A 16,973-nucleotide genomic window follows, 5' to 3' on the forward strand; every position below is an offset into this window, starting at 1 on the left:
GGGGTGGGGGTTGTGAATATGTATATAATAAACCTACAATGAAGGCCAAGGGTGTTATGTATCAAATACCTTATGCAGGTCTCAAATCTCTTAAAACTATTGACAGTCTTTTAACCAAAAAGCAGCGCAAGAAAAAAAATTCTTGTATTGCAAAGGGGCATGGTATGAAATTGTTGCTTAGTACCCCCCAATTAAAAAAAATTACAGCAATCAAGAAAAAAATCACATGTAGGGGGATTCATATTTACCATCCCTGCCATCTTAGCTGCTCTCGGGGCTGTTGCGAGCTTGGCTGGGGGATCAGCTGCCATAGCAAAAACAGTAATAGATGCCAAGAAAAATAGGGCAGAATTAGATGAATTGAAGCGCCATAACCTGGTCATTGAGAAACAAGGCAAAGGTGTTAGGAGAGCCATGAATAAGTTTAAAAAAAACAAGAGCCGCTTACAAACCAAGATATTGAAGCTTTAATCAAGCCACTAGGCATCAAACATTTTAGAGGTGTGTACATGTCTGATTCTTTACCAGAACAACCACTCAACAAAGAGTGTGGCATTGTTAATTTGGATAAGTACAAAAATCAGGGCACTCACTGGATCTGTTATCTTAAATATTTAAACAATAAGGCATTTGTGTTTGATTCATTTGGAGGTGTTCCACCTGAAAATTTAATAAAATATCTAAATTCAGTTAATCTTTATTACAATAATGCCCGTGTTCAAAACTTCAAAGATGTTAATTGCGGACATTTGTGTTTATCTGTTCTTAGATATATGTCTCAAATAAATAAACCATCAATTGAAAATTTTCAAAAAGCCTTGTGGTATCTGAAACATCATGGGGGTATTCCATCTCACCAGCCAAAATTCAATATTGAAGCTCAGGTTACATGATGACATAGTGTATCCCAAAACAATAGCTCTCAGAGCATTTTACGGCATGTACTTGATCCCTAATATTACACACCACAACAACAAAATTGCAGTTGGGGATCAAAATATTGTCATTACTCCAGGGCAGTATAATCTATCTACTCTAAATGCTCAATTACCCAGAGGTGTAGTGTTAAGTCAAAATTCTGTCACTCACAGAGTAGAGATTGTATCTGCCACAGAAACAGTGGATCTGGGTACTATAGGAGAGCTGTTAGGCTTTGAGAACAGCACAAAACTTGAACCAGGCTTCAAACACACTGCTATTAATATACCTAAATTCTTGGCCATAGAGACTCTAAATATTCACTGTAATGTGGCTGAGGGTATGATCACCAAATCAAATGGCATAGGCACTCACAAACAAACCGGCATCATTGCAACATTCAAACCTAATTCTGAATTTATGGAGCCCATCATCTACAATCCATCCCCAACATTATATTTTCCTGTGTGCCATAATAGAATAGATTATATTGAATTGATGGTCACTAATGAAAAAGAAGAATTAGTTGATTTTGCTGGAGCCACAACAACTGCAATCATAGAGATTAATATTTAAATAAAAATACATACAAGAAAAAAAATGGAAAATATTGAGAGTTATGAGCTACAATCATTCCCCCCAAACAGGAGGACATTTGCAAATTTAAATCAACCCAACACAGAGATTGAGGTTGATCTTGATGTAGGGGATGGATTTATACACCCCCACAGAGCAGATCTATACATCAAATTTGATGTTGTAAAGCTCGATGGAACAGATTATCCGGCAAATTCAAATATAAGATTGGTTGATAATTTTGTGCCGCATCTATTCTCTGAAATTGAGATCAGAAAACATGGCGTTGTTATAAACAGAGTGGATTATCCCGGCATTACCTCCACAGCTTTGGCCACATTAAAATTATCCAAAACCGAGGCTTCTTACTATAAAATAGGTGGATTTGAGGCTGGTGATAAGATATTATCTAAAAACCACACAGTGCTGTTCCCCATGCGATTATTGCCAGGTTTCTTCTCAGATTACAAAGATATTATGTGGAAGAGTGGTTTAAGAATCACATTTAGAAGAGCTGCAAATGATAACAATGCTTTGATGAGGTACAGCACATTAAACTCTACAGGGGAAGCTCTGCCTAATACCCTACCAGATGCAGGCAAATGCATTATTCAGACTATGGAGTTAAGAATCCCTGTTGTTGAATATGAGGCCAGTTATGCTCTTAAATACAAAGCTGATATAATAAAAAATCCACAGATTCCTTTACAATTTTATACATATCAATGTGTACAGAAGCCCGCATCTGGTACATATTATGAGTTTGATGCTACAAATTCATTCTCCAGCATACAATATGACATGCCTGATTTTGTAGTGGTACTGTTTCAGACTGGAAGACACAATAATCAGGAAAAAAATTCAAGTAAATTTGATAACTGCAACATCAAGAACATATATCTTAAAAATGGCAGAAATGAGGTATTTCCTAGAGAAAATTACAATTTAGACATGTCCAAGGATGATTTCCTCAAATTATATGAAGCATTTACATCCTTCAAAAGAGTCACTACTGGCAATACTGACATGTATTACACACCAGATGAATTCAAAGCACAGAGACCCATGTTTGTAATCAATACTTCAAAAAGGAAACACGTTGTGGTGAATGACAGGACAAACATTAAAATTATCTGTGAATTCCATGAGGCATTACCTGATGACACCATATGTAGTGTTATTCTCATAGGTGAAAAATCATATGTTTATGATGTAAGAAATGAGAGAGTCACGGAGCAATTCTAGAAGAAATACATTATCTTAATACTAGATATGCAAGTTGAGGCTGGGGTCCAATTAAACTTAAACCAGAAGTAAATATGTGTGTGTGTGTGTGTGTGTGTGTGTGTGTGTGTGTGTGTGTGTGTGTGTGTGTGTGTGTATAGCTTTTTAGCTTAATTTTAAGTGTAGCCAAAAAAATATCAATTTTTGACAAGTTTATGGACAAAAATCTGGCTGATGCAACTTTTGTAAGTATAGCCAAATCTGCTTGAGGGGGGTTCATACTTTCCGAGAAATTCCCGAGGGCATTTTTACAAAAATCTTGGATTAGACAGGGTTCCACACTTGAGCAAAAAGCTCATATGGGCATGTTGAGCTTGTTTTAAGTATAGCCAAATCTGCTTGAGGGGGGTTCATACTTTCTCAGGAAATTTTTGAGGGCATTTTTACAAAAATCTTGGATTAGACAGGGTTCCACACTTGAGCAAAAAGCTCATATGGGCATGTTGAGCTTGTTTTAAGTATAGCCAAATCTGCTTGAGGGGGGTTCATACTTTCTCGTCCTGGTTATATTGTAAATACAACTACTTCTATGGCCTCCCCGATGGCACAGTGGTATGGTCGTCGCCTTGTAATCAAGAGGTCACGAGTTCGTTACCCGGTGGAGGCACATATAGCTGTTTGTATCCCATTTTAAATTGTAGGTCCAGTCCCGATTAGCCTTACTGTGCATAAAGTGGACTTAAATAAAACACCAACTCAATCAATCAATCAATGCTCTGGCATCTGGACACATGGGACTTGAGTTGTGTACTGCCCCTATGTGTTTGCGATTGTCCTTTCATCTATTTCATTCTATAATTCATTTTCATCTTTGAAACTAGCCAAAAAGTAGCAGAAACGAGAAGTAAAATAAATCAATTCATTCTTTCATTCTGTCATCTTGTTCATCGAATCCAGGAGAACCAAGATTTGAAGGAGATTCAAGCACATCATCTTCTGCGCCATCAAATACGTTCAACAACCACTTTTTTGCCTTCTTTGCAAGTACAAACGCAAACTGGGGTACCGTTAATAGATAGTGCGAACGCTGCTGCCAAAGTGACCCTCACACCTTTCACCAGGAGGAGTTACTTCCAAGTATTGGAGTGAAATAAAAGCAGAAAAGAAACATCCAAATCTACCCAGCCCAATAGGCTGTTGAATGGAGAAACAAGAAAATGAGAATGACAAAAAGATCATTCTTGTCATATTCACACTACCTAGAACTTCAGAGAAGATTACAGTTGACATGTAATTGCGGAAAGAGGAAATATTCATGCCGGGACCATTCTCTGCGACGTACTGAACTGTATCTTTGTAGTGCAGATGAAGAAAAGTGTGAAAACAATGACTTACAGGACAGAGACTCAGATCAGAGTGACGAGGAATTTGAATAAAGTGACTATATTGATGACATGATATTTCCCAAATGATTACAACACTCTCAATCTTGATGACAGGTGATCTGCTTAAATTTCAAAGGACAGTGCGGAAATTTCAGGCGTAATTTACTGTAATATTTATAATAATAGTAATGATAATGATAATAATAATAATTAATATTTTTCACTTGTTATGTATTAACAGAAAATACCTCTTTAAAAATCTGATAATCGACCTCTAAATCAGGATATGGATAGTATATCATGTGCAGAACCTCCAAGGCGGCCATCTTGGATTTCGGACGCCATTATGGTTTCTGACACATTGTAATACATGATTGTATGCCTCCAAATGAAAGCATCCTCCATACACATGTCTTCCCTTCGTGTAAAAACCCAACAAACTTACAAATGGTCAAAATTACTCCTAAAGGAGTTAAGGAGATATGGTCGTTTTTGTTTGTTAATGACTGCAGAGGCAGCCATCTTGGATGTATGATGTCACACAGGCAATACGCGACAATAGTAGGCATCAACAAAATATCACAGGCAGTAATTGCCCCCCTTTATATGCCAGAATGTCAAGTAAAGTGTAAAATATGCATAGAATCCTTGCAGGAAAGGGCACGAAATAGTTTCACTAGATACATCTCCATAACAGTGCAAGATATGAAAAAAACTGTAAGAATTAATTGTTCCTTTTTCAATTCTGAACAAAACATGTAGGCTATATATAAATGTTTTTCCAAAACCACTATTAAAGGAGTTATGATGGATTTTCTTAGTTAGTGCATGAAGCGGTAGCCATCTTGGATTTATGACGTCACACAGGCCTTCTACTACAATTGCGGGTAAAAAACCTGGTAGTACGTACATGATTGTGTACCACACTAGCAACGTATTACCGGTAGTCATATATTCCCTTCATTCAAAAACCCACGGGATTGCTAATGCCCCTGGACTATACTGTATATATTGAAGTTGCGAAACCTTTCATTATGAGTTGTATCTCTAAGGAGGGGCCATGTTCAAGATGGTGCCCAAGCATGCTTACCCTCAAAATCAGGAGGACTACAACGCAAGACCCTCCCAGCACCAAGTCCCAGAGCTTTGTCTCCCCGATGTGGTTGAAGATCTTCCACCAGGTGTCGATGAAGTTCTCGGACTTGAAGGAAATCCCCAGAATCCCCTTCAACTGGGAGCTGGCGATGATAAGGGCGGCTGCAGAAGTGAAACCGGACACCACCGGAACTGACACGAACTCCACCAGAAAGCCTTGAAGGGAAAATATAACAGCTTGTTTTACAGAGAAGAGCATTCGTGACAGTTTAATAGAAAAATCCTAACGTCTGCACGATCAAGGAACATTCCCAGAATATTCATCTCCAGTTGTGGGAGTTTCAAAGTGCAAAAATAATTATTTGCATTTTAAAACAATTTATTTTGAGTCTTTGGAATAGAACCAGTGGAGGCACTAGCGTAGGCAGGATTGTTTTTCGGAGGGGGCTGAAATTGTAAAAGTGGACATCACATAGCTGTTTCCTAGATAGGTGGGGTTGGGGGGGGCACACCATACAATATTTCGTAATTACAATGTTTCACCTTCGTCTTAGATGTTTTTCCAAAGCCGAAAACTGCAATCGTGGATCATTTTAAAGAGAGTTTGCATTCACCACTTTGGTTTTGCCCGAATAGTTTATTGCTTTCATTTGAAAATTCTTCTCTTATCTAGGGCTACCATACGTCCTGGTTTTCCCGGACACGTCCTCTTTTCGGACCCTGAAATTTGCGTCCGGACGGGTTTTTACTTTCTGTTAAAATGTCCGGGTTTTTACTTTTATCCAATCATCATAGATCAGAGATCACGAAGTTACAACTTTTCGAATCATTAAACTTCGTTTGTTGTTACAGTTTCAAGTTCCGGTCGATGTGATTTCCGCGTCATTCGTTTGTTCGTGTTTCGAAGTGGAAGTTAGAGTTTGCGAACACTGTGTAAGCTACTAATATGCCTAAATTAAAGTGCAAGTTTAGTAATGAGTTACAAGAAAAGTATTCATGTTTTAGACGTGGTAGAGACGATTTTGAAGGCGAGTGTATGGTTTGTAAACCTGGTACATATGTGTCTGTGGCAAGCAAAGGAGGGCTAGACTTGCAAGCACAAAAGAGCCGTCAGAGGTGAAGCTTCATCTACAAAACTGACTCAGTTTTTTACGAAACCTGGCAGTGAACATGAAGATAAAGTAAGTGCTGCAGAAGGTTCTTTCGCGTTTCATACTGTTATTTATCTGCCCTTCTGGCACCTTTTCTCATCCTATTCCTGTTTTTTTCCTATCTGGAAATATATATATATATTTAGCCCAAAAGGGCTAAATAAAAATCAAAAAAGGAGAAAGGAAACACTCACCGGACAGTGGAAAAATTCAGAATTTTCGATAACTTAGTAGCATCTTCGGTGTGAAAAAAAAGAGACTGAACCAGAAGTTGGGGCCCTGCAGAGTTGCCAGGTCCCCATCGAAGAAGAATCGGTACGTAGAACGGAAAAAAACACAGTTTCGTCACCAGGCTTGTCGAAAACTGTGAGTGTGTGGGATGGGTTGTTTTGGGAGGGTGGGATGAGTTGGGTTGGGAGAGACGGTGGGGTGAGGTGGGGACGTTATGGGTGGCCTTGTTCAGGCCAGGTGGAGTGGTTGCACTCATGGCCGATATATAGGCCCTCTCCCATCTTTTGCGAACAGAGGTGTTGGCTGGTTGGGGTAGGAGGTGGATGATCGCTACCCGGAAGCAGTCGTTGAAACTGATGTTGTGGTGGTTGGTGTGGACAGCGACAGTGAAGTCCAGGTTGTGGGTGGAGGAGCGGTGGTTATTGATGCGGAGGTTGAGGGCCGTTGATGTTTCCCCCAGGTGAAAATCACCACAGATGTTGCAGGTGAGGATGTAGATCAGGTTTGAGACATGGCAGGTCCCTTTGGGATGGAGGGTAAATTTGCCAATGGCCGTGTGCACCTGGAGGGTGTGAGAGGTAATGAGGATGGGGCAGCTTTTGCACCTAGGGCGGTTGCATTTATGGGCAGGGGGGGTGTTGGTTGTGTGGTGACGGAGTGTTGTTTGAATTAGAATTTTGAACACATTGGCATCACACAGACTAAATATATTTGTGTGGGTGGTGAGAGGTGGTAATAAGTAATGTTGAAATAGAGAAAACATCTTCTTGTAGCCTTGAATTCTCAGGAATTATACTTGAATTTTATCATGTTCCTACAGTAGCCACCCTGAAGCAATCAGACTGTTAGTTATCAATAATGATCATCAGCATTAGCTCAGCCATACCTTGATTATTTAGTAGTCTAATGTGTTTCTGTTTGTCTTGTGTAGTATCGGTGGTGTGTATGTATGTGTCTTGTGTTGTAGTTGTGCTGTCTAGTATGTTTGTGTAGTAGTTGTGCTGTCTAGTATGTTGGTTTTGTTTTGCGTAATAGTTGTGCTGTCTAATTTGTTTGTGTTTGTCTTGTGTAGTAGTTGTGGTGTGTTTGTGTTTATATTTTGTTATAGTTGTGATGTGTTTGTGTGTGTCTTGTGTAGTAGTTGTGCTGTCTAATGTGTTTGTGTTCGTCTTGTGTAGTAATTGTGCTGTCTAATGTGTTTGTGTTTGTCTTGTGTAGTAGTTCCTCCATTCATATTGGGGGTTAGGCGTAGAGCTGACAACTCTGCACGGTAAAAACACATGTCAAGAAACAACAATATAAGGCCATGGATGTTCCCAAGGTAAAATATTCCGGAGGTAAAATAGTCCCCCGTTCGGATCTCCGGGTGGGGACTACTTTGGGAGGTCTCTGGACTAAGGATAAGATCTACATTAGGAATAAGGATATTAAATTAGGCACCTGGAATGTTCTGAGCCTTTACCGGCCTGGGGCATTTCAGTGTACAGTTAATGAGATAGTGAAGTATAAATTAGATGTAGTAGCTGTCCAGGAAGTTAGGTGGCCAGGAGAAGGGAATTGTAAAACTAAAAATTATACTTTTTTCTATGGTGGTACTGAAAATCATAATTTTGGAACAGGCTTTTTTACAAATAATAGAATTATCTCGGCTCTTAAAACAGTAGAATTTATTAATGATAGGATATCATATGCAGTTTTACAGGGTAGGTGGTGTAAAATTATTTTAATAAACATACATGCACCAACGGAAGATAAAGATGATAATACTAAAGATGATTTTTATACAGAGTTAGAACAGGTCTTTGATAAATTTTCTCAGTATGATATGAAAATTCTGTTAGGTGACTGTAATGCACAGATTGGCAAAGAAGAGACATTTAAACCCACGATTGGTAAAGAAAGTCTTCATGAATTAAGTAATGATAATGGTATAAGATTGATTACTTTTGCAACCTCAAAGAATTTAATTGTGAAAAGTACTTTTTTAAACATAAAGATATCCATAAATATACCTGGTCTTCTCCAGATGGTAAAACTCATAATCAGATAGATCATATTCTCATTGATAAGAGAAGGCATACTAGTATAATTGACGTTCGTACACATAGAGGTGCTGACTGTGCCAGTGACCATTATTTAGTAATTGCTAAATTAAGAGAAAGACTCTCAGTGATAAATCATAAGCAACAAAATCTAAAAGTTCTAAAATTTGATACAGGAAAGTTTACTGATGAAAGAATTAAGAAAGATTACCAAATTAAACTGTCAAATAGATTTGATGTTTTGCAGGATTTAAATGATGATGAAAATATAAATGAAACAGACGTAAATAAGAATTGGGAGCACATACGTAATGCAATAGAATCAGCAGCTAAAGAAAGTATAGGATACCATAAACCGAGAAAAAGTAAGCCATGGTTTGATAATGAATGTCATAATCTAATAGAAATAAGAAATCAGGCTAGACTTAGGTGGTTAAATAACTCTGATGATACAAATCTAAATAATTATAATAGAATAAAGCGAGAAGTTAACCGCACGTTTAGAAGTAAAAAAAGAGATTACTTGAAAAGCAAAATTAACGAAATTGAAACAAACAGCAAAAATAAAAATATCAGAGATTTATATAAAGGTGTAAATGAGTTTAGAAAGGGGTGGCAACCTAAAGTAAACTTGATAAAAGATAAAGACGGTGATTTTCTAGCTGACCCAAGTGATATTCTAAATAGATGGAAGAACTACTTTAATGACCTTTTAAATGTCCATGTAGGAGATAAATCAGAAGTAAATGAAGTCCACACAGCAGAACCTTTAGTTCCAGAACCTAACTTGACTGAAGTTAAAGATGCTATTAAAAGGCTAAAGAATAACAAAGCACCTGGCATTGATTTAATACCAGCTGAGTTAATTAAATATGGTGGAAATTCATTAATATGTCAAATTCATAAATTAATTTGTTTAATATGGAATAAAGAAGAAATCCCTCAACAGTGGAAAGAATCCATAATTGTTCCTGTGTTTAAAAAAGGTGATAAAATGAACTGCAATAATTACCGTGGAATTTCTCTACTCTCAACATATAAAATATTATCTAACATTCTTCTAACAAGACTGACCACATATGCTAATGAAATTATAGGTGATTATCAATGTGGATTTAAACGTAACAGATCAACTACAGATCAAATTTTTCACATCAGACAGACACTTGAAAAAAAGTGGGAATATAATCAAAATGTCCATCAGCTATTCATTGATTTTAAAAAAGCATATGATTCAGTCAAAAGAGATAAACTATATAATATATTAGTCGAGTTTGGAATACCTAAGAAGCTTGTTAGTATGATAAAAGTATGCACCAGTGAAACAGAAAGTAAAATTCGTGTGGGTATTAATATGTCTGACAAATTTACAATTCATGATGGGTTAAAACAAGGAGATGCATTATCTCCATTGCTCTTTAATTTTGCCTTAGAATATGCTGTTAGGAAGGTAAAAGAAACTAACGAAGGACTAAAATTAAATGGTCTGACTCAGTTGTTAGCATATGCAGATGATGTAGACTTACTGGGGGATGATGTGTCACGGTATCTAGTGACATGTATAACGCAGTTCGATATAAATTATTTTTGTTTATTGGTTCATTTTATGCACAAACATGAAAGTGTGAGGTTTGATTTTATTTTGTGAATAAACTTGTATCCGAGCCAGACGTCGGAAGTTGGGAGACGGGTCTTTCCTGGGTGACAGCCGCCTCTTAGAACACGACATATTTGCACCAACGCGAAGATAAGGAAAGATTATTTTCGTCGCTACCAGGCTTGAGTCGCAGCGGGCGGGCTAACCCATGTTCACGGATGACCAGAGAAATCAGCTGGAGCTCAAGCCTGCAAGGATCCAGGACGCGTCGCCGACCGCGCCTTTCAAGACAATGGACAGAGGTCATTTCCATCCCCTGAGAAAGCGAAGCCAAGCTACCTGAGCGTGGGTTTCAACGGACGAATTTGATTCTCTTATAAATATACGGTGCTACCATCCCAGACACAGTTTTTACCCGGATTTCACAGAGAGAGCATCTCCGCGCTACACTCTCGCGTGATTATTGTTTTGTGTCCGTTAACTTTGTTTCCTTACGTACCGTGAGTGAATCACAGATAGAGCGTTACCAGTGTGCGCCTTATTTTGGTGAAGATTACGCGGTGATTTGTTTTTGCCAAGCGTGGACTACATAATGATGGAGGGCTAAAGAAGATAAAGAAGGGGGCCGTCGCTCCCCCTGACGCCTGCAACGACGATGAAGCCAGTCAGCCAACGCCAAAGACGACACCAAAGCCAAACACTGCCCAAAGGCCAAAGGACGTTTTCAGAACGACGCCGACCGAAGCCCGTCACCAGAGAGAGAGATTGAAGGACGACTCCAGAACGACGCCGATCGAAGCCAGAGGGAGAGATTGAAGGACGACTCCAGAACGACGCTTCCAGAACGACGCCGAATCGAAGCCCGTCACCAGAGAGATTCCGCACCGGCGCGTGACCACGTACACCCGACGCTAGTGACAAGAGGAACGCCCGAAGTTCTGAGGAGGTGCAAGTACACCATATCGTCGCAATTATTCTTCGTCGCGATCGACCTCGGAGGACAATTTCGCCACAAAGGAACCGTGTGCAAGTCCCGCGTCCAGGAGAGATGAATGATCACGCCATGTAGCAGAGTCTGGTACAGTATACTTCAGAGGGTCTCATGTCCATGTAAACGTGCGTCGTTAGTATCAACACCGTACAGTTAACGCCGAAGCCTCACTTATTTGCAAAGTTACTCAGGAAAACCCGAACCTAACTTCCGTCTCTGACAATTTTTGGTATTGTTATAAAAAAGAGTTATTTCATGTTCAGATGTTCTAATTTAATTGTCTGCATTCAGGGTTAGAAGCTCCATTCCATTTCTTTAATATTTAGTGTAAATTGTCAAAGTGTGCTCCATTTTTTGTGTAACCGACCGCCCCGTCGCGCCATTTAATTTGTCGATACTTGACTGATGAGTCCTGTTTAATTGTGAAAGGCGTAAATTTTATTGCAAGGTCGTGCGCATGAAGTAGTATTATTTGTTGCATAGTGGTTTTTGATGTAATTTTTGCTCGCGCCGACGATTGATTTGTGTATTTTCCGGCAGCTGGAGCCAATTAAGTTTTTGCGTCACTATGTAATTGAGTAGTTGTTCTCATTGGACGAGAGAGGCTTGTGTGTAATACCCCCGTCCGAGAAACTTGTATAATGTCGCGCTTACGACTCGATGCATACGTTCATTCGAACGAAAGATTTAACCACGCCGACCCAATCGTCTTAGTTAACCGCTTTCCGAGGGCTGGCACTTAAGTTAATTTAAAAGAGCACAGGAGCTGGTAGAAATGCCCTAAATTCACATAAGGCTTAAAAATCAAAAGGAATGTTATGTTAACGAGATCCATGATTTGTATCCATACTTCACATGTAAAAATACCTCATGTGTGTGAAAGAGAGACAGAGTGAATGTTGTGAGAATTTGAGGAGGCTTTGTAAACAGTTGTTGATTGCAATATTTTTTTGTTGTTACAATATATGTATTCACTTTTTACCGTTCGTCAGTGTTGTTATTTGACGTTTTTCAGGTACCGGATATTATGCTATTAGTGTGTTATGATTGTTCGAATCTACATATCAAAGGTAAACAAAACAGTGTAATATTTCAAGGTATCTATCCCCGCCTCGCAATAGTATGACAATAAATGACCGTCTCAGTACCGAACTTGATAACTGGACCGTGAGTCATGACCGGTTTCCCGTACACACAACGACGTTTGGCCCCGTGCCGGGGTATGATTGACACGTCGTTTCGGGGACCGTGAGTGCACTCGTTACAGATGTGAATACAATTAAGAATAATGCTAAAATATTTTTCAAAACTGCTAAAGAGATAGGTTTGGAAGTTAACAAAGAGAAAACTAAATATATGCTTACAGGCCGAAACCAAGTGTTAGGTAATAATCAAAATCTAATTATTGATAACAACTCGTTTGAACCAGTTTCCAAATTCAAATACTTAGGAGTAATATTAACAAATGAAAATTATATTAAAGAGGAAATAAAAAGTAGGCTTAATTCAGGAAATGCATGTTACTTCTCTCTTCATAAACTTTTGTCTTCTCGTTTAATATCTAAGAAACTAAAAGTTAAAATATACAAAACAGTAATTTTGCCTGTAGTATTATATGGATGTGAAACTTGGTCCCTTACATTGAAAGAGGAACATAAATTGAGAGTATTTGAAAATAAGATCCTTAGGAAAATCTTTGGACCTAAAAGGGATGAGGAGACAGGTGAGTGGAGAAGGTTACATAATTTAGAACTACATAATTTGTATTCGTGTCCAGATATTATTAGAATAATTAAATCAAGAAGACTTAGGTGGGCAGGCCATGTGGCACGAATGGGAGAGGAAAGAGGAGTTTACAGGATTCTTGTTGGGAAACCTGATGGTAAGAGACCTGTAGGAAGGCCAAGACGAAGATGGAGGGACAACGTTGAGATGGACCTAAGGGAAATCGGTAGGGATGGAAAAGAGTATATAGATCTTGCTCAAGATAGGGAAACATGGAAGGCTTGTGTTGCTGCAGCCATGAACCTTCGGGTTTAAGAAGGCTAGAGAGTTAGTTAGTTAGTTCATACTGTTAAGCATCACAACAGTTATAAAGTGATGGACTGCACATCAAGCTTGATAAAATCATTATTTCCTGATTCCAATGTAGCCAGAAAGTTCTCAACTGCAAGAACGAAGACATAAGCAATTGTAAACTCTGTGCTAGGTCCTTATTCTATTGATAGTGCCATGAAGAGAATTCAAGATAATGAGATTGCTTATCGTGGTGTTTCTACTGACGGCAGTAATCATGGTTCAGTAAAAATCTTCCCAATCATTATTCAGTATTTTGATTGGAAAACTGGTGGATTGCAATCCAAATTAATTGAACTAGATCAGCAACCTAATGAGACTGCAGGCACTATTTCTTCCTTTTTATGGAATGCACTTGAGGGTAAGGGGCTGCTGGATAAGTGCATAGCATTTACTGGAGACAATTACAATACCATGTTTGGAGAACTACGCCGGGATGCAGAAGGGAAAAATGTTTTCTCAAAACTGAAGAAATTGTTAGGAAACAAGTCATTAATTGGTGTGGGGTGTCCTGCACACATCTTGAATAATTGTGTACATCAAGCTGTAGACACATTGGATTTTGATATTGAAGGCATCATCTTCAAATTGTAGTATTTTAACATCTACACAGTCCGGACTGAGCAACTTAAAGAGTTCTCAGAATTTGCTGATGTTGAATATAAGAAGTTGTTGTCACATAGCAAGACAAGATGGTTGTCATTACTCCCAGGCATAACCAGACTCATCCATATGTAACAGCTCTCAAATCTTTCTTTCTTTCGTAACCTAAGCCACCTACAGTGATCAAGAAATTCTTTGAAAATGAATTCAGTGAAATTTATTTGTACCACCTAAAACACTGGTAGGTATGTTTCATTCACGTACAGAAGAACTTGAGAGAGAAACAAATTCACTTGTGGAAGTTCTTGGAATCTTGTTGTCCATTGAGCGCATGCTCACTGAACGTAAAGCCAGTGAATTCATGTCAATAAAGGTGAAAATTCTGCTGGAAGAAAGGCGTAAAAATGGACTGGATGCTGAATGTGACGAATTCATGGCAGCAGTAGTTGCACTGTATGACAGCTGCATAGAATATCTGAAAAAATGGATGGCACCCATGCAAGAGTTTACAGATTTCATGTGGATGTCTCTTGAAAAATCACCTGAGTGGAAGGATGTGGAATCAACTATTAAGTACCTTTTGGATAGAGGTGTACCTATAGATGATGAAAAATGTTTTGATCAAGTATGCAACCTCAAGAAATTTGTCAGCGAAGGACTTGAGCATGGCCATGATTTTCTTAACCTTCAAGCTCATAAAAAGTGGACTGTGTATTTTGAGAAGTCCAAACATTCTTCCTGCCATTCGGAATTGCTGAAAATTGCTCAGTTTTTCTTCGCCATTTCATCCCACAATGCAAATGTAGAAAGACTCTTCTCCCTAATGCAGAATCAGTGGAGAAAAGAAAGAAACAGTTAGTCTGTGGAGTCACTTCGAGGAATTTTGCAAGTGCAGTACAATTACAAGGACATCAGCTGTAAAGAATTCCATACCTACCTGATGAATGAAAAAGAATTGTTGAAAAAGATAAGTTCTACAGAAAAGTATGCTTGGGTTACTGTGAACAAGGAGCAGTTGTAAGGAAACAAATAACGAGGTACTGTGTTTCTATATATAAAGAGACTAATCCACAATACACAATCATAAGAATAGGTTAGTTCAATATAACAGGGTAGACGTCAATACTATAAAGTCAGGTTAGGTTAGTGGCAGTATGATATCATGGAGAATAATATTTTATTTAATGGTGATAAATTGTGTGATTTATGTAATGTTTTCATGTTTGTGAATAAATTGATGGTGCGTGTGGCTTTCGAAGAAAATGTCCTCTTTTTAGCATTTCAAAATATGGTAGCCCTATATCGTTAGCGTTAATTTACATAACACATATCTGCCGTCTGCATCAAATGTTGCGATGTCAGTACAGCAACTTCGTCTTCGTTAAAATCGCCTCCTGCCGCACTATCCTCAACAGCGAACTACTTTAAGATTCCTATGAGAACATTTGGCCTCTTCTTAACAGTCTTTGAAAAATAGTCGAAATCCTATGTTTACTAGATATGTTATGTAGAAGAACTCGCGTTAAATTATTTCACGAACAAGACCTGACGATATCTTGAAAGCCACTGAAATTTTTGTTCCAATGCGAATTGGAGAAAAGAGAAAGAACAAGTAGGCGATAAATACAACGGCCGTTGGTCTTTACAGAGACTGCCGCCTGTGCAAGAAAGTCAACGCGGCTTCTCTTTCAGAGCAGAATCAATGCTTGCCTGTTGAGTGACGTATTCTGAAAATTTGGCCTGGTTTATTGTAACTATTCTTATTTATTGTATATATTCATTATGTATTAGTTAGATGCAATATAAATAAAACATCAATGCAGCCATGCAAGTAAAACAAAAACGGAAGTCTGACACATTGTTGGGCAATTTCTTTGTACATGAAAAAAGTTGATTTACCAGTGGTAAACCAGATAACATGGGAGATAAGAACGGTATCACTTCAATATCGACTGTCAATGTGACAGCATGCCTAATATGACATTATAAGAGTTAGTTGAAAAGGGGGTGCGGAAGAAAATTAGGGTGTGAGCCAGGGGTGCCCATCCCCCCAAGGCCTATGACGCACTCTTCTCCAAAGAGGTAGAACTTTCGCCGTACCTCCCCCCCATTTATGCCGAATTATTTACTCAAATTATTATGGTCAGACAAAATTTGGGGAACAATATAATACAGACATATTTAAGCAATACATGTTTACTTTAGGTACTTTAGGCTCAATTTCATGTTTGCTAACATAAAACGTACAAAACTGCTCAGACTCACTGCCATTGCTAGTGTACTGAACGTTAGTCTTAACAGTTTGTCTGCTTGACTAACATTGTCTTAATACGAACAGCACGTCTCCCCCTCTTCTAAACCGACAATTAATGCATAAGAGCTGGTGTTTTATTTCAGCCCCATCGCCGCGATCACCCACAGGTAAGTAGAAAAACTGTATGTACTTAATAACCATAACTAAAAATCAACAAGTCAATCAAACGACGATCCCTCCATTTTTGTGTGAAGATATACAGAATTGGTATCAAATTTTGTCCCCCCCAATAATTCCCATGACGCAGACGTGTCATGAAACCCCCCTGTGGGTACCCCTGGTGTGAGCAAGCACCCCTTCGCACCCTCCCGGCGCCGACACTGGTCCAGTTTCAAAATTAAATCCATCATCATGGTTATTCTTTGTTTTACGCAATGAGGCTGTGACAATTGAAACAAAACGCTAAACAATCTGTTGACAACCTTTACACAAGCAGATTGCGTAAAAATGCTCGTCTTATTGCTTTGTGTAAACGTTTTAATACGTGTAGTTTTAATCAGTTTCAGAATGGTCTCCTTCTTTAATCCAGGACGTTGCATACTTTTCGGCAGGGAAATCTGTGACTACTGGATCATTAATAGACACGAATGATTTTTCAATTGTGTTCGTTACATATTTAACAGATGTTATACAGTATACACGTTCAATTCAATTTTCTTTGAGGGGGATAAAATCATCCCTGGCAGGACAAAAATAATTTTCTTCTACCGGGATAATTTTTTTTGTGTGAAATTCACGGCATCCCCCGTTAATTCGAACAGCGCTTAAAT

The 16,973-nt window shown here is 38.5% G+C and overlaps 1 protein-coding gene across 1 annotated transcript in view; it reads right to left on the bottom strand.

Annotated features, from left to right (window-relative positions):
- Nucleotides 1–16,973, bottom strand: part of LOC145978450 (sodium-independent sulfate anion transporter-like) — a 51,631-nt gene that overhangs the window by 18,904 nt on the left and 15,754 nt on the right. The window contains exon 4 of the mRNA XM_083111096.1: nucleotides 5,194–5,414. Within this exon, the coding sequence (XP_082967222.1) occupies nucleotides 5,194–5,414 (221 nt within the window). The remainder of the gene's footprint in view (nucleotides 1–5,193; nucleotides 5,415–16,973) is intronic.

Source organism: Lepisma saccharinum, chromosome 24 (assembly GCF_977018435.1).
Source record: "Lepisma saccharinum chromosome 24, izLepSacc3.1, whole genome shotgun sequence".
In the NCBI taxonomy this organism is placed as follows: Eukaryota; Metazoa; Arthropoda; class Insecta; order Zygentoma; family Lepismatidae; genus Lepisma; species Lepisma saccharinum.